Source organism: Montipora capricornis, chromosome 5 (assembly GCF_036669925.1).
Source record: "Montipora capricornis isolate CH-2021 chromosome 5, ASM3666992v2, whole genome shotgun sequence".
NCBI classification, from domain to species: Eukaryota; Metazoa; Cnidaria; class Anthozoa; order Scleractinia; family Acroporidae; genus Montipora; species Montipora capricornis.
In genome coordinates, this window is record NC_090887.1 from 14,975,231 (window position 1) to 14,997,730 (window position 22,500).

The following is a 22,500-nucleotide window of genomic DNA, read 5'->3' on the forward strand; positions in this document are numbered from 1 at the left end:
TTGGTGGGGAGGGTCTCTCATATTATCCAGGAACAACCAGAGGGTATCCATGGGAACCTTGACAATAGGAAATGCCTCTAAAACAATCGCTACATGTAACTGTCTCTGTTCGACCTAAAAGCATCAAACTTCGATGGGAGGCCAATCTTAATGTTATCTTTCATGTGATGGTGTCAATTTATCGATTGGTTGAAATTTGAAATTCGCCCCAGTTCCCTGCGCAATTCCGGAATGGCCTATTGCGTATGATAAAGTAGCATCCATATTCAAATGTGCAAATCCCTGGAACAAAACATTTTATTCCCAAAGGGTTTGAATTGGGTACAACAATGAGCTATCCGATTAGGTCTATTTGGTAGCACTTTCGAAGGCTTGACAATAAGACTTTTCGTCCCCAATGGCAAGATCTACGTGAAGCACAAGACAGATGCAATAAGCTACCCATCCCTGCAGGCTAGAGACTGGGTGCCCTTTGTACCTCCAATGCGGGTCAATAATTGACCCACATTGGAGGCACATATTATTGGCTTGAGATAAACTTCCCTTAAATATAAAATAATTTAGCTACATGATATTCCCATATGGTAACCACACAGGCATTGTTGAGATGGTATTGCGACCTCCTGAAGGGGCAACCACAAAAAAGTCATAATAATATTGTTACTGACAAAGATACCGTTGCTTAAGCTTCTTCAACAGCTCTTCCGAGGAAAGGAACCATTTGTGCACCATAAACACACAATTTGAAAGAAACGGTTCCATTGACGTACTTGAGTTTTGCCCAATTCCACATGCTGTGAAAAGAATGATGTCAATAGTTATATAATAATCAGGAAAAACCTATTTCGTATCAACTTTCAAAACACGCATATGTAATTTTTATTAGTGTGTCGAAAGTAGATGCGAAATAGGTGTTTCCTGACTAAAGTAATGTTAAGTAATACTTTCTTGGCTCCAAAAGGTGAAATTTCACAGAGTGATAGTTCTACAGTGGAACCCTGCTATAACGAAGTGCCATGGTAGTGAAAAAAAAGTTCTTCCTAGAGGGGTCTTTGTTATGGCGAAGACCCCGTTGTTCGTTATAACGCGGTCTTTGTTGTAACGGGGTTCCACTGTATCATGGTACCCGGTATTAACCTAACCCTATTTTCATTTTGGCTCAAGAATAAGTCCAAATTCAACATTAGAGGGCACACAGTTTCTTCGCTGCCAGAGACTTAAGGCCCGAGCAAATGCTCGCAACATTGTTGGCCAACAAGATGCAACATTGTTGGGCCCAACATGTTGCAAGCGTTCACACACCATGTTGTGTGTTGTTGTGAATTGTTGGAAGCTGTTGGATGAAGTTTGAAACTGGTCAACCTTCAGAGCCAACAAGTGCCAACATTTCTATTGTTTTGCGGTCATCGAATCGTGGTCCAACAAAACAATGTTGCTTTCGTTTGCACAGCACATCCAACAATGTTGCTCCGGCGCACACGCACTATATGCCACGTATCCACACAAATACATGCTAACAAGAAATCAACATGGCATCGGAGATGGAAAACATCCCAGAGTCCTTTGTATTCTCATCTAAAGACCCAACATGTTGTGACTTGTTGCGAGCGTTTGCACACATCTGCTAACATCGCGCAACAAGAGACAACATTGTTGGGCCCAACAATGTTGTGTGTTGTTGTGAGCGTTTGCACCATCCTTAATTTTTGTTTCGTTTCCTCAGAAACGAAACGTATCTATTTTGACTTAGGGGTGAACTATTTACACAATGAGGTAGAGTGGTCAATCAAAACAGAGTTTGTAATTGAAAATCTGAACATCTATGAGATGCAAAAACAAACTTGTGAACATGTAAACCTGAAGTACAGCAAGTCAATATTGACAAGCACAAAAGCGAAGGAAATGGATTATAGATAGGAGGTTTTGAGTATATGAATGGTTTTGGGTTAAATTAAAACCATATATTGCTGAAAAATTCAAAGTTCTCTCTCTTCAATGTTAATGAATAATGTAAACAATCTTCGCATGTAGTAATAAACTGGATTAACTGGTGTTATATTGTTAAGCTAGAACTGCCAAGGTTCATATGTAACACATGTAATAGAAGATTCACAGAAAACTAAATTTGAAAAGTTATGCAGTGATATTTGAAGGTAAAATAGGTATTTGTAGACAAGAATCGGTCCTTCTCTTTAAAGAGGCCCTGCCTGGGGGGGGGGGGGGGGGGGTGGGTGGAGGTCCATGTCACTAGTCTGAATTTGTCTCAGTAAACAGCAAGAGCGTTTAAAGGGGTTCGCCATGAATCAAGAGAGATGGAGAGTGGGAGTTAGAAAGATTGCTTTGTGAATGTTTCACATTGCTGTGACCCTTGCTGTCGGAAATTCAACAAAAAGGATGTCATTTGTCACAATTTTACTTTGAGTGCTATCGCTACTTTCTACGTTTTAGGCCATGCCGCTTGTCGGAATTTACCCTGGCAGAGCCTCTTTAATGGTTGAGATTCCTTGACACTCTGTATCAGTCTTCTCACCGTTCAGAGACTTGGCGTCCACATTTCTATCTTTAGTCTATAGACGAAGCTCAATCAATATGATAAAGATACTGTATTTTATCTTTTCTCCTGCCCTTAGCCATTCTAGAAACAAAACACTCTTTCTTTTTGAAATAGTTTCTTGTTCATACTGAGTAACATAAACGAAATTTAATTTCCTTTCTGGTCATCCTTTTAGGTGTACTTCAAAACTTCAAAAATGTTTTCACAGGAACTACCACATTAAACATTGAGAACTTACTTCTGAGCTGCTCATGCATCTACTAATGCTTGAAAATTACTGTAGCAATATCACTCTCTTTCTTTCGTGTTTGCGATTAATAGCTGAAGTATGCTAATACTGAGTTTTTCACAATATTGGCATACGTATTCCAATATTGTGCCTATGGAGCCCAGTATTGGAACGAGGTGTCGGCTGATGTCAACCACAACAATGGATAAGCCATCAAAACATTTTTAATGTTACATTCGGATGTGCAAAGAAAACAAAAAATGTCGCAAATAAAAACAATTACTGGTCGCACTAAAACACAAGAGATGAAAAGATTACCAAATTCTTCGGCACAGAAATCGACAAGTTTGTCGACTGAAGCAGCGCGCGGATATCTAGTCTGCTCTTCTTCAGAAACATCACCGCCATCAACTTCGACTTCATCTTGTTGTTCATTCATTGTCGGCTTCACGTCGTCTTCTGACCTTTGATAACGACGATAAACATTTCACAAATCTTTAACAGCAAACAGTAGGTACTATAGTTACTCTTAAAATCTTTACCACGCTCAAATGAATTTAAGCTCAGCTCATGTCTGAAAGGACACATTAAGAATGGTTAACTTCGACCGGTGACTTTGCCAGACAAAGACAAGACAAAGCGACAATCAAATAAACTTACTGAGAGTCAGCACTACCTCTGTCAGAAATTTGAAACCGTTTATCGAACCTTTTAGTCGGCGTTTTGTATAGCATAAACATATTTTTGTAAGCTCACCTCCAGCGGTAAGTGAACGCTTAAAATTCAGCATCAATTTTTGCCGGAGATAATGCACAAAAAATTAAAATCTTCCAAAGAATTCACCCCCATCATAAGCGATGAAGGAAATTTCCCACTCAAGCACTCTAAAGTCGTCACCAAAGAAGATTACACATATCGTCTGACAGGAAACCCGGAGCAACCTGCTTCGCTAAATACAAATTTCACTTCATCCGGTCACGTTTGGTTTATCTATATTCGGTAATATTCGGCTATCTTCGGAACTCTTCCTCTATGGTTCGTTGATTATCGTTTCAAACTCGCTTATCACAAGCTGAACCAATCAAATTTCCAGAGCGGTTGGTCACAGTTTTCGAATTTTCATATCGATGTTTGACAAAGAAAGTAATAGTTTTGGAAATCAGATTTAAGAATGAAGGATTTATCTGCCATCGATTTTAAAGACAATGTTCGATTTGTTGTGAGGCGTTATCTCAAGACTCTGGGAATTAAAGTTCCCAAGCAGAAAGGCAGCAAAACCCAAGTAAGTTGCGCTTAAATCTAAATGTCTTTTCTCAATTATGGCGCTGATCGGTTTTTTTGCATTGTGTATTCTCCGAATTCGTTCCTTTTTTCTTCATCAATACGTTTGATTGTCACTGTTTTATATCCTTTCTTGAAAAATAGCTTTTTGATGGTCGTGAATGTCAAAGCAAGCGTGCTGTTTGGGATAGGGTAAAAAAGTTCGAAGTGTACAAAAAAATTGCAACACTAGAATTAGGACAAGCTATTAAATTGTAAAAATTGAAGACAGTTCTTGTCGTTTATATTACTCTACTTAATGATTCAAACGATCGATCGATCAAAAATGGAGAGACTAAAATATCTTTCTGAGGTCCTACACTTTGTAAGGATGTTCTACACTTTGTAAGGAAAGTTATCGTCTGCGTTCTTTAAATATAAATAATTGAAATTATAGTTCTTTCTCAGGACTGGATTAAAACTGCTATATTTTGTTTTTTCCCCAATGAAATGTCTTGCGAGTGGTTAAGATTCGATGGTAAAGTGTTCATGTACTATTGACAAAAATATGTGTCAGTGATTAATCTTTTCAGTTATTTATAACGGCAGTATAACAGCTCTTGTAAGTTTGCTGTTGTTCTGTATTGTGGCAACTTCTGTTGCTTTTGAGTCTAAGTTATTGTTTTGAGTCTTGTTTACTGTTTCATTTGTGATTATGGGTCTTTATGATAATGACGATAATCTTGATAATGATGGATGTTCTGTCTTCTGACTAACCAGTAGGCAGTGCATGCTTAGTTATTTTCAACAATCATTTTAAAAAAGTTCAGTTTGTTTGGTTCTGGTAATCAGTTGATATTTATTTGTTGTGTGCAGGCTTGAAATATTTTGCAAGCTAGACCTTTACCGAGTGAATTTACTTCTGACTAATAAACATATGTTTCTGTAACAGCTATCTGTTGACAGCAACAAAAGTGGAGTATTTGGGGTGTGTCTGGATAAGGTGCCATCTGTCAATGTAGGAGAAGATTTTTACTGCACTGTCCCTAAGTAAGTAGAAATAAATATATTATGAAAAGTCAGCAAAAATAAAAAACCGCATGCAGTTCTAAGTCTTGTTCAAACATCCATGGATGATTTTACATGTATATCCTAGCATAAATAAAATAAGGGCTTTGATTGAGTTACCCAATGGATCAGATAAAACTCTGCAGTTTCTTGTATTCCTCTATATAAGGGACTCTGATATTATAAAATTATGAATGAAGGTGATAGTTTCTAAAGAAACTGTTGTGCTGCGTCGGTGGGGAAGTAGTATACAAAAATTTGGTTTATCAACGGATTTGATAATGTAAATTGGCCACCGTACAGAGATTCTTTAGAAAAGCTGACGTTTCGAGCGTTAGCCCTTCGTTGGATTCACTCTGATGAAAGGCTAATGCTCGAAACGTCAGCTTTTAGAATCTCTGTACGGTGGCCAATTTACATTATCAACTCCATTGATAAACCAAATTTCTGATATTATAAGTTGTCAAAGAGAAACATTTATTTGCAAATTATTTCTTTTACTTAGATTCTTGGTGGATTCTGCAAACTTTCTACAGCAACATTTATCAACAGAAGGTCTCTTTAGAAAGTCTGGATCAATTCAACGTCAGAAGCTGCTCAAGGTAACATGAGACATAAGGTTCCTGATTAAATGCATGTGAAGAAGCCTGTCAAATGGCTCGATCCCTTTAGCGCCCAGGTGGCTGAGCAGTTCAGTAATTAAGAGCAGTGTGGTGTGCAACACACTTACACAGTCATGGCCAGTTCCAGTCCTGTCTAAGCCTGTTTTTTTAGGCTTCTTTAAAGGGGCAGTGTCAAGCTATTGTAGTCAAACTTCAAAACACTAAAGCCCGTTTCAAACGTCGAACTTTGCATGTGCCGAATCTTAGATGCAATAATACAAATGAGAAAAATCTATTGTTTTCGCTCATTTGCATTAGATTCAGCACATGAAAAGTTTGTTGATTGAAATGGGCCTAAAAGACGTCTTTCCATCGATGAAGACCAAAAAAATAATGCTGTAGTTTTGTTATCAATGACCACTGTAGTGCACTGAAGCTATTCTTTGTTGTTTGCGGCCAAGGATGGAAAGGATGGAAATGGAGGACTGTGGCTCGGTTGCCATGGTGACCTCCTTGCTGCTGAGGAGAGTGCCCCCCCCTTTCTTGCTACCTTTAATCTGCGGCACCTACCCTCCAGTAAATTGGCGAAGTGTTTTAAAAACTGTTGCCTGTCAGTCGCAGACCTCGGAAAAAAATTCTCCCACACTCAGCGCAGTTGTTCCACTTACAGTGTATAACTGTAATGAATTTTTGGCTTACAAAAAGCCCCTAAATTTGTGTACAACCGGGGGATCCTTTTAAGGTAACTTTCAAATTGTTAACTTAAAACTGCTTTTCCTGCATCTAGTATCAATGAATATAACTGCAATTCTTTTTTCAGCAAAAAGCTGATCTTGGAGAAGAACTCCAAAATGTGCAGCCTCATGATGTTGCAAGCTTGGTAAAGCAGTTCTTTAGGCAGTTACCTGAGCCATTGTTAACCAACCACCTCCATGACTGCTTCATTAAAACCCAGCGTTTAGAAGATGAGGGTGATCAAATTGAGGCTGTTCTACTTCTTTGTCTTCTGCTTCCCATTGCACATCTCACCACTCTACAGTTCATGATGAAGTTCCTGGCCAAAGTTGCTTCATGCTCACAGCAAAGCAAAATGGGAACCAATAATCTAGCTATTGTCTTAACTCCCAATCTGATTCACAGCACAAAAAGGGAAGGAAACAGTGCTGCATCTGAGAAGCAATTGAAGGAACAGACTGCTGTTATAGATACACTTTTGAGAAATGCTGAAAAAATTGGCTTGGTTAGCGAGGACATCTATGAACGAGCAAAAATGATTGATGATGATATTGTTGATTCCTTGACTCAATCATCTGGCGATGAATTGGATGTTGACTACATAAAAAGGGGCAACAAGAGACAGTCGCGACCAAGGTCTAGAACTGGCTCACTTTCTGGTATGTTTAGAACTTAATTAATAATCTTCCTTCATTCTTGCCAGGATTTCAGTAGTAAATGAAACAATTACATGTAGATTTAATATTATTCCTTTTGCAGACTGTTGGCCAGGAACTAGTTACCTACAGTTCTGCGATTGTTAGCCAGCCATAGCGACCTTCAGATTGGTGTATGAGAACAACTCAGAATACAAGTTTTTTGTACAACTGAAACTGCTACTCATAGTCATCCCTGTACCTCAATCTGAAGGTCGCTAATAATACTTATTGGCCATTAATAACTGTCTCTCAAACGCAACTGTTTTTTCTTTTAACAAAATTTTAGTTTCTAAAGAAACTGTGGTACTGCATCGGTGGGAGATTGAAACACAAATTGATTTTATTAATTGAAAGGAGTTGATAAAGGTCTAATAAGCACCGTGAAAGATTTGGAAAGCTTTCCAAATCTTTCACGGTGGTTATTCAACCTTTATCAACTTGTTTGATAAAATCAATTTCTGTTTTCTCTTTTACCTGATTGAGTGAAGATGTTGGCCATAACCAAATGCATTTAGAAGGTTTTGACGGACTGTACCAGGGCACAGTCTGCCATTTATTTGACACATCAGACATTAATGTACACATCTCATTTGTTACTTACCGGTAAATTAAAATTACATTATTGTCCTGACTGTAAAAACTGAAACTCATAACAGGCTTCTTTGTTGTTCATCTTTTACTTAAAGCTAGGACAACACCCTGGTACAGACCATTTTCAACACTTCGAGCACTGACCCCACTTCATAGTAGATCATAAAGCACGCAGAAACCTTTGAATTTTTATTTCAATACTGACAGTTTGGTAAAACAAAACAAACCAACTTGGATCTTGAACCTACCACTTAATTTATAGTGCCTTAAATTTGGCTTGCACTTTCCACAGGGTTTGTGACTGGTCTAGGCCAAAGGTTCAAAACTTCATCATCTCGAGCGCCTCATGCTCCTTTCAATGGTAACCCTGCCCACAGACGTTCCAAAAGTGTCAAAGCTGAACTAATGCGAAACAAGGAAAAGTATTGTCTTGATGATGCTGTTTTGGACAAGAAAGGTACAAGTATATTGTAGATCCTGTAGATTTCAGATGTACGTGTAATTTTCAATGCCTAACTTAGATTTAATTAACTAGCGTGAATATTTGCAGAAGACTGCGAGCTGGAGAATTTTGTGCTCCGCAACAGTCAAAGGATGAGCCTAAGGCTTTACAACAAGCGTCGACCAAATGATCCTAATGTCTCAACACTGTCTCCTTCAAGTAAAAGGTTGGTACACTGGAACGTAATCATTACACCCCTGCATCATAACAGTAATACATAAAACTTTATATATAAGCTTAGGACACTTATGGTTAAATATGGTACAGTTAAATTATCTATTGGATTCTCCTTGCAATAAAATTATATATGAGAAAAAAAAACGATAAGACGGTTGCCAAAAGATCTGTCAAAGACTTTAAAGGAGCCATAGCTATGTCACACAAAATGATGTAAAAAAATATAAAAGAAATAAAAGAAATACATAAAAAGGAAAGAGAAGTGTGGCTGGACACAAATGGACAAGATTAAAACAGATTGCATTTGCGTAATCTTGAAAACAAAAGTCAAAAGTTGGCCTGACATTTTTCAAGTTTATGGCAAATCGCCTGGATAAAGGTAGTTTTTGTTCAGAATCATCTTGCTTGTAATGTAACGATAATTTTATCAGTAAAGGAATTCCACATTACCATTTTAGAGTTTTAAACTCGTGATTAAATTAAATAAAGATTTCCCCTAAAATCATGTGACATACTGTAGCTCCTTAAGTATTCTCTTCAAAAATCCTCATTTTAAGCAAAAATTTGCTGTACTTTTGAAGGCGAGCACTGCTGACTGATGTGACCAATGATCAGGGAATTAGTCATCCACGTCTTGTGTCAGCTTCCACTCAGATGTTCACAACACCTATAAAACCACTGATGCCTTCAAAACCACTGCATCAAATGGGTAAGCTTCTTGTTAACGGGCAGGTACAAAAGGCAGACCGGACCAACTTGGATCGCTCACCTCGGATCGAGCGAAAAATGGTTTTGTAAGCCAAAACTATTTGACGTTTGTGCAATTTCACCAAGGTTAGCTTAAAGATTAGGGCCGGGGTGATTTCTAGAGGCCTTATCCTATTTTTTGCATTGATCCAAATTGATCCAAGTTTATTTATAATGTGTGATGTTCAGCTTGACCTTAAATAATGTGGAAATTGCATTAACAGGTTGGAATTATTGAGAGGTGTACAAATTATATTAATAATTTATTAATAATAAAGAATTAATTGATGGTCTGCTGTTTTTTCAGTTAAGCCAGGACACAGTAGGATCCTTTTGTCAAACGAAACAGAGCATGTTAAGGTTGTGGATACCATGTCTTATGTGCCATCGCCAAATGGCAAATGCTCATCTCCAGCCATGTCATCATCCAGCAATGATTTGTTGGTTCAGTCACCTGGCAACAGCAAGAATGGAACTCCAAGAAGAAGGATAAGACGAAGGTAATTACCGCAGTTGAGTGGAATCCAATGGAAGGAGATTTATCAAAGGGGCAGACTGTCACGGATTGTTAATAAAAATCTGGAAGCAAAGAAGACCTGTTTACCCATGGCAAACGAAAATTAACGGCTAAATTTTCTTTTAAACGGCTATTTTAGCTCGCAGAAACCACTTTAAAGTGTTTTTGATTACATCATGATGTGAAGCCAAGTTAAAATGAATGCCAACTTGAAAACGTTGGGCCAACGTTTTCAAGTTCTCCCCTTGCATCTCAGATGAACTCCATAGTAAATTAGTGTGGCTCATTTTTCTTTTACAATTTAACCCATTGACTCCCAGGGGTTCCCCGTTGACGAGTAAAATCGTCTGGCGTTAGACAGAGTAAAATACTAAGTCTGGTCGGTTTAGGCCGGTTTGGAGGTCAAAGGGTTATTAATTAATCAATTTTTATCTCACTGTCAGTGGTGATTCAGAAGCAATTTAAGAATGAAGAAGTCACTGAAAATTGATTTAGTAAATTTATAGTCAAATTCACTGCCCCTTTAAGAGCTGGACACCAAACAAACTGACTGGATTTTAATGTGATTTTGCCTGTTTGGTTCATCATCTCCTCCTGCTTTCAAATGTCCAGGTGCAAAACCTTGCAGACCTTCGGTTTTTCAACCTCATTGCCAGGGTTTTTCTCCTGCCCTGCCTCCAAGTCATGGAAAAGCCCTGAGAATGAGGTTGCTCTTTTTTGAAGTTGTAAAACAGTAATGAAAACTAATTACCGTCGTTTTCATCTAAGCGTGGACATATGACGGGAAAACATGTTCTTTGAAGTTTGAGTATGGCAGCCGTTTTATAGCAAACAGTTGAGACTTTCGCGTGTGATAGTTCGAAAGTATTTGAAGCATTCTTTATCAGACTTGGGTCAATTTCTTAGAAAAAGTCTTCGATGTCCAGTCTTGCCGCCAAATCTAGGAAAAGTTGCATGAACATGTCTCAAACTTCGAATCACTGAAGACAAATCTTGTCACGTTTGCAGCCAAAACTTGTCAAGTTTGCAGCCACTTAGAGCATGTTTCCAGTCACATGTCCACGCTTAGATGAAAACGATGGTACTGGTATATTGAAGACTCAAGTCGTTATTTAAAAAAAATTGAAACAAATTACATCCCCTTTCCAAGGCATTTTCGAAGAGGTTCTCTTTTATTGCTATTTTATAGTCAGATGAGTGGCCTTTGAGGTGCAGAAGAGTCATTGAGAAAGTCAATGAAAGACATGGCATTTTAAAAGCTGAAATTGTTTGGATCCTGCTATTTATGTATAGCATTAATTACAATAGTTTACTTTACTTTCAGGCACTCATCTGGTGCTACAAGTTGCTTTTCCAACTCTCCACGAAACAAACATCAGGACAGTTCTAAGAATACTGTAAGTTCTAAAATTATTTACACTATTCACAAGGCTAAAATACAATGGCCCAGGAGGGTCACAGTCCAGTTTTAATTTTGAGTGCATCACCAGTTCTCTCACAGGTCAAAGGTCATTGTTTTGCCAATACAGAACTAACCTTTGGCCTAATAAGGCCTAAGCAAAAGCTTTTAGGCCGAAGGTTAGCTTTTATGAGTGTTTAGGATATTCTCTGTGTTGGTAAAACAATGACCTGTGAGAGAACTGGTGATGCACTCAAACTTTAGTAAGATGGCCATCGTACTAAAAGTATTTTAAAATGGTAAAGATTTTTATAACAAACCAAACAAATTTGACACTAAGCTCATCTTAGGGTACAAAAGGCCTGTACAGGTGTGAATTGATGAACAATCCAACTAATCCATCTAATGTGCCTGCAACAAGATCTCATGAATGTGCTTTGGAAGCCGATGTGTGAGGTGTATTGAATTGTGTTGTTCATGCAGCATTTGTCCATACTGTAATTTGGATTTTGACTGATTTTTACGATGTGACAGGTGCCAGCTACTCAACCTTTATAGGCTGGTACAAAAGTTGGACTGGATCAACTTGGATCGCTTACCTTGGATCAACGTAAAAAAAAAAATTAATAAAGCCTCAAGCCCCTTAATCTTTAATGGGGACATACTGTAGTTTTTCAGTGAGTGATTAACCCATTGACTCCCAGGGGTTCCCCATTGACGAGTGAAATCGTCTGGCGTTAGACAGAGTAAAATACTACGTCTGGCCGGTTTAGGCCGGTTTGGACATGAAAGGGTTAATGGAGCCATAGTTTTTCAGTGAGTGATTAAACCCCATTGATTCCCAGGGGTTCCCCATTGACGAGTAAAATCGTCTGGTGTTAGACAGGCCGGTTTGGACGCCAAAGGGTTAAGCTAACCTTGGTGAAATCAGCGGAAATGTGGAATAGTTTCGGCTTACAAAACAGTTTTTCGCTCAATCCGAGGTGAGCGGTCAGACTTTTGTACCTACTCTCACTCCTTCTGTAGGGGCTCATTGTAGGGTTCAGGCTTCTCATAGGCCACATTCGATATATCAACATTCACACATGGCTACAAGGCTTTACGGTTAAATTTGAATATTATTTTGTTTACTAGAATCTCCTTCGAGACTTGTGAGACAAAGAAAACAGAACTGAGCCATGAAATTTTACCATTATAAAGCCTCATGTAGCCATGCCTGAATGTTGATATACATGTATCAAACTTGGCACATTGTGGAGTCTTCTGGATATTTCAGGCACGCAACCTCCACTTTTCAAAGTAACTGTCAAACAAAGTGTACAATTTTTTCTCATCCTTATTATCTAAACACTCAGGCAGCTGCCAAGGAATCTACAAATTGCAATGATCGACCTCACAGTCCATCTGTAGTGGTGACAAATGATGCATTTGAAACAAGCCACATCTTTGTTGCAGCCACTTTGGAACCTGTTGACACTGCAGAGGCCCGTGTGCGGTATACCGGATCAGCTTTACCTTGTAAATACCACCAAGCAACTCCTCCCATGCCAACTGCAGTTAAACCTGAGCTCCGAAAGGTCTTGTCTCAGAAGATTTGATGGATTAAGAGTGACTTTAGTTAAGGGAACTTCTAAATTAAATTAAACTTCTTAAATGAAAAGCTCTCGTGCATTAATGTTGTTATTGGCTTTCTTTTTTGTACTTAAATCCGCAATATTTTATTTGTTGAAAAGTTGAGATGGGCAAATCTTCAGCAATAAACGGCAACATACTTTTGAAAACAATTAAATGTCATTTGTCTCATATGTCTAGAAATGCAACTATGACTACATGTAGATGCACGAAAACAAAAGGAAGCGTTTGCATAATAATAGAGTTAAATTCCCGGAGGATTTGGTCGGGGCACCAACATGGCCGCCTTTTCTTTGTTTAGGGCACCAACATGGCGGTCGTGACGTCATGTGAAAACCGAGTATTCTCTTTACCTTTCTTCTCAATTTCAACATCAGGTAGGTCAAGAAATACAGTCAATAAAAAAAATAATAATGCTGAACATTCAAGTGTTGCAGTAACTTGACTTTATGTGAGAATACATGGACTTTGACAAGTAAATAACCCAAACCCTTATGCCATTTTTTTTTCATTATTAAATAAGCAATTCTTGTTGTTAACACTCAGTGGGACACTTTGACAAGGATCAAAATTTGGTGTGCTTCTAATAATATTAGCTGCATTTCTTGACATGAGTTAAGCAAAAAAATCACTGCGCCTTTCAATAGCATGCGGACTCTTAAATTCAAAGGTCAACTGACAAATGCGTTTTTCGCTACCGTCAATCAAATGTTCGGTGGCTCCTCCAAGCTATTGTTGAGCGTACAGTAATCAAATGAAATAGTTGAACACAGTTTAGACAATATTGTCGGAAGCTGGGAGGAGCTGCCGAACATTTGATTGACGGTAGTGAAAAACGCATTTGTCGATTGAGCTTTGAATCTTAGAGTCCGCATGTTATTGAAAGGCGCAGTAAGGCATTAGGACGCAGGTAATTGGATGGAGGGTGAAAACGGAACGTTGCAGGTTGTTTACCATAGCTGAAACAACTCAAACCGTGACTACAGATTTGTAAATTGCTAACACTAATGCCCCATTCACACCAAACCTTAAACATGTTTTAAACATGTTTTTAGGTAAACACAGTTTCAAAGTGTTTTCTTTTTAAATCATGTTTACTGACTTTTGTCGACTACAAATTTAGCACAGGTCAAAGCATGTGTTGAAACAAACCTGAATCTCATGGAAAAGCCAGTCCTACATTTTTTTGTGACTTATTTTTATTTTGTTAAACCAAGTTTAATTAATTAAACATGTCTTGTTGGTGTGAATGGGGTATAAGTCTTGTTAAAGTTTTGAACTCCAATTCGAATGTAAAATCGTTTTATTGATAAATGTTTACAACAGCACAAACACGCGTCCGTCATCTGAAAAATGGTAATAAAAAAGAAGTTCCTAAAACACGCGATCCACTTGCCACATGCATGTGATGTCCTAATCTCAAAAGAAACACAGTAAACAACTTAACAGATGATAGTGTGAGTTCATTAAAACTTCCATTCGTATTTCTTAACACCATTAGGTCTTAAGGACGGTGCCTACTAATTCAAAGGTATGTTTGCCCCGGTTTATGATTATGCAGCAAATGTTGATCTTAACAAGTGTTATTGAAATCCAAAAAGAAAATTGGGGGTAACCGCGCATTTTTCCAAGATAATTGATGAATAATATTTGTAAAAAGCTTATTACAAAGTAATGTATGATGTTCTTTCTCAAATTGAAACTTAATAAATATATTATCTCTCAAAAATACATGGTTACCCCCAATTTTCTTTTTGGATACCAAGAGTAAATACTAAGATCGACTTTCTCTACATAGTTTTAAACCGCGCAAAAATATCCTTGTATTGGTAAGCATCACCAATAGGAAACCCGAGTATCTCGAGATGCGCAGGACGTATGCGCAATAACAATAGTAGTCACCGTCCTTAACACTATGCTTAAGATAAGGTTTGGGTTGTTTCAATTATGGTATTTGAAACCATAACCTGCACTTAATTACACCCTTTGGTAATTCGGTGCATGCTCATTTTTTACAAACTTATATGTAGTGTCCCATGAAGTGTTTGCATAACGTAGTTATCACAGCTATTAATTATTAATGTTTACCAGAAACCCATAAGGGTTGAAACGTGTAACGCGCGTTCACGGTTTCCGAATATTCAGTGCCAACTGATTGGTTGAATGTTTCAGTGATAAGTACCATATTTGGAAACCCCTCGCTCTTTTTGTTCCAAATATAGTACTTAGCAAATTGAATATTCAGAAGCTTGTTTCCCAGCACACAAGGGGCCGTTACACGTTTCAACCCTTATGGGTTTCTGTGTTTACTTAAAGGGGGTTTCAATCGAGTGTTGTAAAACCAAAACCAAAGTAATTTTTTTGGCCAATCAAAAAGGACTAATCAAAACTCGAAGTAATTACACGTAGCCAACACAAAGCGCAGGAAAATGGGCACACGCGAGCCACGGTTGGTTTTGGTTTCACTTCTGATTGGTTGAAAAAGTGGCGCGAGAACTTTGAACCAATCACTGACTGAAGTAATGCAAAACCAAAGCAATTCGTTAATTACTTTCGATACTCAATTGAAAACCGCTCTAAGGAGCAGAGTTTGCTTTAGTTGAAGAAACAGAGTGGAAATATCCTCTTCATGGCGCACATCAAAATTGGCTTATCCCTCTTTTCACTTATTTCTGCATGACATACCTAATGGGAGGCCAAAAATGGGTTCTTTATTAATTTCTGTTATCAGCCTTCTACCTTCAGTTTTGACATTATACCTACAGCAGCTGTACAACAGTTCATGGTTAGTGAAGTTATGCATAATTCATTTCATTTTTCTTGGCCATAATTTAAATTCCGTAAGTGATAGAAACACCAAAAAATTAGCATCCCCCTTTCATATACAGTAAACACCCCTTCAAACATTGATATACATGTGACTAGTATCAAATATTTTGTACAGTAAATGGATAAGAGATAAAAAATTCATTTCAAGTTTGTTTCAGAGAAGTCTTGTAAAGGCAGTGTTTCTTCAGGAAATACTTCGCGGCCAAGCTGCTACATGTACCACACTAGCAGAGGTTTCTTTCTGGAAAGTCCTTTAGCATGTACGAAGTTGTTCTCGTCTCTTGTATTTCGCATAGGTGGATATACACAGGCTATGTACACACCTGTCCTTGATTTGATTGGTCAGGAAACTTGTGATGGTATTGCTCTACAGTCAGTTAAGGTGGCTCCAACTGGTTTCAACACTTTCAAGAGAACTTGTTATTAGATGGATTAATACCACAACACTTTATCACGTAACAGCAATGTTATGGTACATGTACCATGTGAAACATCAATTACCTCTTAATGAGATCCAGTCATTTTTGTGATGTACCAAGTCACCATGGCAACTAGAAAGCCTTGCAAAAACACCCTATCTTTTGGCTTTAGTTGCTCATATCCGACAAATTAACTAGGTGACTCTAATAATTTTTAATTGCACAAAAGTGGTCAGCAGGCTAGGATAAAACTCTCTGCAAAGTTCTAAAAATTCTGTGGAGCAGATTCAGAGCTACCTTAAATTTTCAATTTATTTCAGGTGGCTCTAAATCTGCTCCACAGAATCTTTTTAAACTTTGCAGAAAATTTGATTCTGGCATGCTGATTACATTTCAGAGATTAAAAATGGGGGTCACCTCGTTTGTTTTTGAGATAAGAGCAGCTAAACCCAAATAAATATGGGGTGTTTTTGCGGGCCTTTCCTGTTGCCATGGTAACTTTTTTATGTCAAAAAATGACCGAATCTTTTTCAGAAATAATTGGTGTTAACATTGCTGTTAAGTGATAAAGTGTTGTAGTGTCAATCTTTCTAATAAGAACGTTTCTTTCAAGTGTTGAAAATGGTCTGAGGCACCTTAACCCATTGACTCCCAGGGGTTCTCCATTGACGAGTAAAATCGTCTGGCCGGTTTGGACGTCAAAGGGTTAAGGAGGCTAAAAATAGTTCTCCAAACTCCTGTGCTGCATATTAATTCAGCCAAGAACACACACATTGCATTCTTAAACTACAGGACAACACAAACAAATTTATGTGTTTGTGCAAAATTTTCGGAGTTTTCATTATTCCATCTACCGGTATAATTATATAAGAATTACATATTAGAAGGAAGCTAAGCAAAATCAGCGGTATTTTTTTATTTCCAGTGACCCATTTTGAATCACGAGCTGATGTGAGCAGATTTAAAATTGTGTGTGGCTTACATGTGTGCGGTCAGCTGAAAACCCTTTCAAGCTAAATTATTATACACAAGGTTACACTATAATTTATTGTAAAATAATAATTTCCTCCAGTGGTGTATCACAAATTAAAATGCTTTCATGCTTTCAACCAAAATGGTAAGTTATGACTGGTTTTATGACTTGAAAGGAAGCCTACCAGAGACAATCTTATTCCCAGAGTCTTTGTTTCCCTTGACCATCAGGTCAGGAAAATGACTTGTTTTCCGACCTGCTGCTCAAGGAGAACAAAGACTCTGAGTTGTTTTCGATCCACTGGTCATTAGGTGAACAAAGACTCTGGGAATGCAGTTGTACCTCTGGAAGCCTGTACAATTATAATGTTGGATTGGCTTTTCAAGTTAGCTAGCCTCCATGCTTAAACAATGCTATTTTTAAGAAAAGGTATACGTTATTTAACGTCGGAAGTTCCTTTACTCTCTACAGAGTACTCTCCCAGGAAGCCGACGGTGTGCTCATTTTACCCCCCTCTTTCCATCAGTGCTCCGTTTTAAGGGTATTTAAAGCTACTTAGGCTACACTGAAAGGAAAGAAGTCGAAACAAGGATGTGAGATCCGGGGATCCAACTCATGACCTTATGCACCAAGGCCGCGCACTAACCGACTGTGCAACCCTTGCTCCTCAAAAGAGCATTATTAAATTTATTGTCTAATCTCGAATACCAGTAATGTCTTACTACAGTTCTCTAACTCATTTTCATACAAAACTTCCATTTAAACAAAATAATTCACCAAAGGCCTCCCAGGGGAGAGGGGGGAGGGGAGAGTGGTCCTTGTTTCCTTCAAAAATTTGCTTGTGTTCCCTTGTTCCCAAAATTACATGTACTTCCAAACACGTTTTCAGCTTTTTGATCTCTAATAATGGTAAATACATGTATGTTTCCTTGTTCCCTAGGATATTAATTTTGTCTTTGTTCCCCTGTCCCCCTGTTCAAATTAGCCATGTTCGATTCCCTTGTTCCCCAAAAACCCTAGGAGACCCTCTTCACTGTGAGGCTTCTTTATCCCAAATTATAACGAAGAAAAATCAACAATAGGACACAAAGTTCCTTACAAATCTTGATCATCCTAACCTTTATCAACTGTATTCCTATACACAAATGATGTTCAAGGTGCACAAAAAGTTAAGAGGACACTTCGACTGACATTTTGTAAAGACAAGTGGAATGTCGTTTCTTGCAAATTTGGACATGTTTGAAACTCAAATTGTCTCTGATCTTGTTTCAAGCATAGTAGTTGAGATAACATAGAACGATGTTTATTATTTATACTCCTGCAATTTTTTCATGTTTCATGAGGTATCCATGCTTGACTTTTTAGTGGCATCATTCCAGCTGCTGCAGCATTTGCAGCTGTTTTAAAACTTTGCTCTGACTTGTTTCTCTGATTTCACCAGCTAAGAACATTTCATCCACAACAGAATACACCTGGAAAAGACAAAATCTTCAGTGAAAAAATAACATGGATGACAATGAATGACAGTGATACAGTGGAACCTTGAATACTGTAAATGAACAATTAGTTGGAAAAATCAGCCTCTACATAGCCCATTGACCCCTGCAGACCTTCTGGTAGGGTGCGATGAAAAAATGCAAATTATGCAAAATTTGCAGGGCAGATTATGCAATTAGAAAGGCCAATTATGCGAAAAATAAATTATGTGAATTTTTTCAGAGCAATTTTAAGCTTGTTTTATGAGGTTTTAGGATAAGAAAAACACTTTTTTGCTGCCCTAAAGACATTTTGAACTCAAAGGAACAGTAATTATGCATCTTGATCGACATTAGTTGGGATAAATAAATAAATAAAAATGAGGTCTTCTGCACTATACTTCCAATGTGAATAGAGAAGGCAATTGTGTCACCATTTTAGTGATGTGTATATATCAGCCATTCAGATTGGCTAATCTGAACAAAGGGCATGTTTGCGTTACACCAACGGGTGACTCTTAAAGAATGAGACTTGTACCAGGCCCCTGACATGCAAAATAACGCCTTGAACTTTGAATGTTTACGAAATCGAAGGTGACAAAGGTTTTTTAACCTTTTGCAACTGAAGGTAAATCATCTTAAAAATGGCGTATTTATGTACATGTAGGAATTCCTAAGAAACTTGTTGATTTATGTTTCATTTTATGAATGTTGTGCATTCTTTTGTGAATTATGCGATTCTAAGTTCATGAATTGTGCGATCGGATGCGATTTGAGGCAGATTGTGCGAAATCGTACCATCGCGTAATATCAGAAGGCCTGCCCCTGGAAAGGAGACTTATGACAGATTTTACTCAGTCTAACACCAGACAATTTTACTCACAAACTTGGGGTATCCTAGGGGGTTATAATAATAATAATAATAATAATAATAATAATAATAATAATAATAATACTAATACTAATAATACCAACTTTATTCATTCAATACAATGAAAGGGAAAGATACCAGATGTTATCCCTATACGAGGGTATCCGCCCAGATTTTACTGATCTAGAGTCGATTTTGATGAGGGAGGAAAACCCGAGTACCCAGAGAAAAACCCTTGGAGTCAGATTGAGATTGACTGAAACTCAGCCCACATACAACCTCGAGGCCAGAGTTGAACCTGGGTCACAGAGGGCGGAGGTGCGGTTGATAACCACTAAGCCATCCTGACTCTCCAAATGTTTGAGGTGTCAATGACAAATTTTCTACAATGTAGTACCACAGCACTTTGTTAAAATGGAGTCCTAGCGTACTACAATGAGCAAAATAATCATTGTTATGTACCTTGTAAAAGTTGAACACCAAGTCTAGTTCACACACATTGTGAAAGAATTCATTTAAGACCTGAAAGTTTAAAATAAAGCTTTCAAGTTCTTGAGCAGAAATAAACAGCTTTCATTGATGTAAATAATACTGCGACCACAGATAAACATGGGCTAAACGTTTAGACATAATTTCTTAGCGCAATATAGTGGTAACTTGGGTCATGCTCTGCTAGGATCAACCATTTCAAAAACCAGTTACAACAGAAGGCAATATTTTGCTTACGGAAAATGTCAACACAGGCTGAAGCCATGTCCAACAAGTTTAGATTGGCAGCAAAGAGTACAAAAGAGACTACTCATCCTTTTCAACCAACTGAACCTAGCCGTGAATTGGGTGAAAGAGTTTATCAACCAAACTAACAAAGGAAGGCTTTCATCCTGTGAGATACAAAAAAAACCCCAACCAACCAAAAGTGGTTCATCTGATGAGAACACAACCCCACCTTTGGCTATTTTACACCCTAAGAAACTGTTACTTGCAGAAAGTCTAGCTATTGAACCTATTCTAGGCCTAACAAATTGAGGTAAAAACGTTTTGGGACAGTCTTGGCCTCACCTCCACAAAGTTATGAATGGCTTCTAAATAGTACAAGTTGTTGTCATGAACATCTACACAGAAACAGAAGTAAAGTCCAGCGTAACGGCGATATACGATCTTGAAGTTGCGAAACTGAAACAAAATATTGCAAAGACAACATTTCACATTGTTACCTGTAAAAAAGAGATACCGTAATATTATGCAGGGTTTTCAATAGGAGTGCAAGCAGGTGGAAAAATTCAGGGAGTGGGTGGAGAAAGCTTAAACAAATTTGAGGCATTTTTCCCACTAATCAGGATCTTCGTTTGAGGCCGGAGACCAGACGTTTCGTCTGATCGTTTCTCATTCCATGTCCTGTACTTTGATGCCAATAATTGAGGGGTTTGTTTTATTTTTTATTATAAATTTTTTAACTTTCCTTTTAAAGAGAATTTGAGTGAACTCCAGCTTTGCCTGGGAAACTGATTCTTGGGTTCCAGAAACACTAAAAATTTCCTGCCTGAGGGGGGTGGGGGGGGGGGTATGCCCCTAGACCCCATAGGTAGCTAAGTTCACACCTTGCGACGCCAAAAAATGTCACGACTGGTGCTCTCAGAAATACGTCTGCTACTCTCCAAAACTGCTGAAAACCCTGACCAGCCAACTCAAAACCAACCTGCACTGGTACATAAACAGGCTCATTTTCCCACACTTTGACCGCCAATCACATTAAATCACTGGTTTGCACATGTGACTTCAAGGTGGCCACGTTGGATGGCAAGAACAATGACTTGTCTCTCCACTGAAAACTAAACTTTATTATTATGCAAATTATGCCGCTAGGTGGACTCTAAAGAGGTATCACAATACCTCTAGCGTCTCGAACATGCTCCAGGACCTTGGCTAGAGGTCACTAGAACAAAGGAGAGCGGATGCAAGACTTTTTCTCTTGTACAAGATCCACAGAGGACAAATTCCAATTAACACCTCCAAATATAATACCTCCGACCCATGACACGTAGATCCCGGCATTCCCACAATAATAGCTTCAGCCCCCTCTCTACCAGTACCTCGTCTCACTGCATATCCATCTACCCCAGAACTATCACTCAATGGAACAGTTTACGTCAGTGTATTTTTGATACTGATGACCTTAACTCATTCAAACATTCCGTCTCAGTAATCACTCACAGTCCTGTAAATTAGTTATCTTTTTTCCCGTTATTACGTTTTTCTGTATTCTATTCATTTTATTGCTACACCGTTGACCCCAGCCATTATTCTTCACGAAAGAAGGGTAGGCTGTAATGGTAAATAAATAAAAGTAAATATGCGAAAAGAAATTGTATTGTATTACCAACCAACATGGCCACCTTGTCACTTGGGTGAAAACTTATATATAATTGCCAGGAATTCTGATTCTTATGTCACACTTGCAATTGGTCTGAGTATTCACTTTCGTTTTGGTTATGAGACACTAATTTATGTTCAAACTCACTCTACCACGTGCGCAATTTATGTGAGCTAAACTTACTCACTTGGCATGAAATTACAAGCGACTAAGATTTTGACAAATCACATGACAATTAAAAAAAAACCCCGCACGTTCGTCATTTCATACCTCTACAAAGTTTGTGTGCTTGGCATCTCTGACCGTGACAAGAGCGTGGACTTCTTCGATGAGTTTCTGCTTCTCGTCATCGTCGAAATTCATGTACCATTTTGCTAGTCTTGTTTTACCAGCCCGGTTTTGAATCAAAATAAAACGTATCTGTCGGAGAATAAACACAAAGAGTTATTAAAATCTATCAGTTAACAGGCCCTAGAAAACCAAACGCGAGATTGAATATCCTAACCATAACGTTTTGCAAATTTCTCAATGTTTTTATGATCGCTCCGAACTGTAAAATTTCCAAGATGGCGGCAGTATTCTAAAATTCGCAAAGCATTGTGGTCATTTTTTTGCTTCCCAAGGCTTCCCCGACAAAAATAAACTGTTAGCTCTAGGAACGAGGTTGCCGAAAAAAATGGCCGAAAAAGTACAAGTTCGTGCAGAGCACAGGTTTGATGAAGGTGCTCTTCACGAGTATCTGAAGAAGAACTTGGCAGGGTTTCCCATAGGCAGTGGTCGTTTGGATGTGTTACAGTATAGGTTTGTACGTCTGCAACTTTGCCTTTAGCATTGCCATGTTGCAAGCACAG

General features: G+C 38.2%; 4 protein-coding genes across 6 annotated transcripts in view; 2 read left to right on the forward strand and 2 right to left on the reverse strand.

Moving 5' to 3' along the window:
* Positions 1-3,743, reverse strand: part of LOC138049596 (ras guanyl-releasing protein 3-like) — a 36,956-nt gene extending 33,213 nt beyond the window's left edge. The window contains exons 1-3 of one of the 2 annotated variants that reach the window (XM_068895966.1): positions 3,540-3,743; positions 3,102-3,247; positions 677-794 (exon numbers count right to left, since the gene is read on the reverse strand). In XM_068895966.1, coding sequence (XP_068752067.1) covers positions 677-794; positions 3,102-3,222 — 239 coding nt within the window. In that variant the 5' untranslated portion in view covers positions 3,223-3,247; positions 3,540-3,743. Of the gene's footprint in view, positions 1-676; positions 795-3,101; positions 3,248-3,443 lie in introns of both variants that reach the window. The other variant, XM_068895965.1, reaches the window with a different exon arrangement.
* A 96-nt stretch (positions 3,744-3,839) lies between these two features.
* On the forward strand, positions 3,840-12,739 carry LOC138049602 (rho GTPase-activating protein gacII-like). Of its 2 annotated transcripts, none has more exons than XM_068895974.1 (10): positions 3,840-4,065; positions 4,996-5,093; positions 5,617-5,713; positions 6,534-7,107; positions 8,030-8,194; positions 8,291-8,405; positions 8,998-9,125; positions 9,471-9,663; positions 11,005-11,077; positions 12,435-12,739. In XM_068895974.1, the coding sequence occupies exons 1-10, from the start codon at positions 3,955-3,957 to the stop codon at positions 12,675-12,677; spliced, it is 1,797 nt and encodes a 598-aa protein (XP_068752075.1). In that variant the 5' UTR covers positions 3,840-3,954; the 3' UTR covers positions 12,678-12,739. The 2 variants fall into 2 exon arrangements, with proteins under 2 accessions (XP_068752075.1, XP_068752074.1); XM_068895973.1 differs by having other exon boundaries at positions 3,842-4,065; positions 8,288-8,405.
* Positions 12,740-18,023: 5,284 nt separating this feature from the next.
* On the reverse strand, positions 18,024-22,255 carry LOC138049603 (AP-2 complex subunit sigma). Its single transcript, XM_068895975.1, has 5 exons — positions 22,155-22,255; positions 21,920-22,069; positions 20,338-20,451; positions 19,741-19,800; positions 18,024-18,404 (listed from the first exon to the last, which is right to left on the reverse strand). Exons 1-5 carry the CDS (start codon positions 22,155-22,157, stop codon positions 18,303-18,305), a joined length of 429 nt encoding a protein of 142 aa, XP_068752076.1. The 5' UTR covers positions 22,158-22,255; the 3' UTR covers positions 18,024-18,302.
* Positions 22,256-22,317: 62 nt separating this feature from the next.
* Positions 22,318-22,500, forward strand: part of LOC138049598 (acyl-CoA dehydrogenase family member 11-like) — a 31,634-nt gene continuing 31,451 nt past the window's right edge. Inside the window, exon 1 of the mRNA XM_068895968.1 lies at positions 22,318-22,450. Within this exon, the coding sequence (XP_068752069.1) occupies positions 22,326-22,450 (125 nt within the window). The 5' untranslated portion in view covers positions 22,318-22,325. The remainder of the gene's footprint in view (positions 22,451-22,500) is intronic.

Coding starts and splice junctions, on each gene's coding strand:
- LOC138049602 (XM_068895973.1), top strand. CDS start 3,955: ATGAAGGATTTATCTGCCATCGATTTTAAAGACAATGTTCGATTTGTT. Junction 5,094..5,616: donor TTTTACTGCACTGTCCCTAA/GTAAGTAGAAAT, acceptor TCTTTTACTTAG/ATTCTTGGTGGATTCTGCAA. Junction 5,714..6,533: donor AACGTCAGAAGCTGCTCAAG/GTAACATGAGAC, acceptor TTCTTTTTTCAG/CAAAAAGCTGATCTTGGAGA.
- LOC138049603 (XM_068895975.1), bottom strand. Junction 19,801..20,337: donor CCATTCATAACTTTGTGGAG/GTGAGGCCAAGA, acceptor TTAAACTTTCAG/GTCTTAAATGAATTCTTTCA. Junction 18,405..19,740: donor TGGTGTTCAACTTTTACAAG/GTACATAACAAT, acceptor TGTCTTTTCCAG/GTGTATTCTGTTGTGGATGA.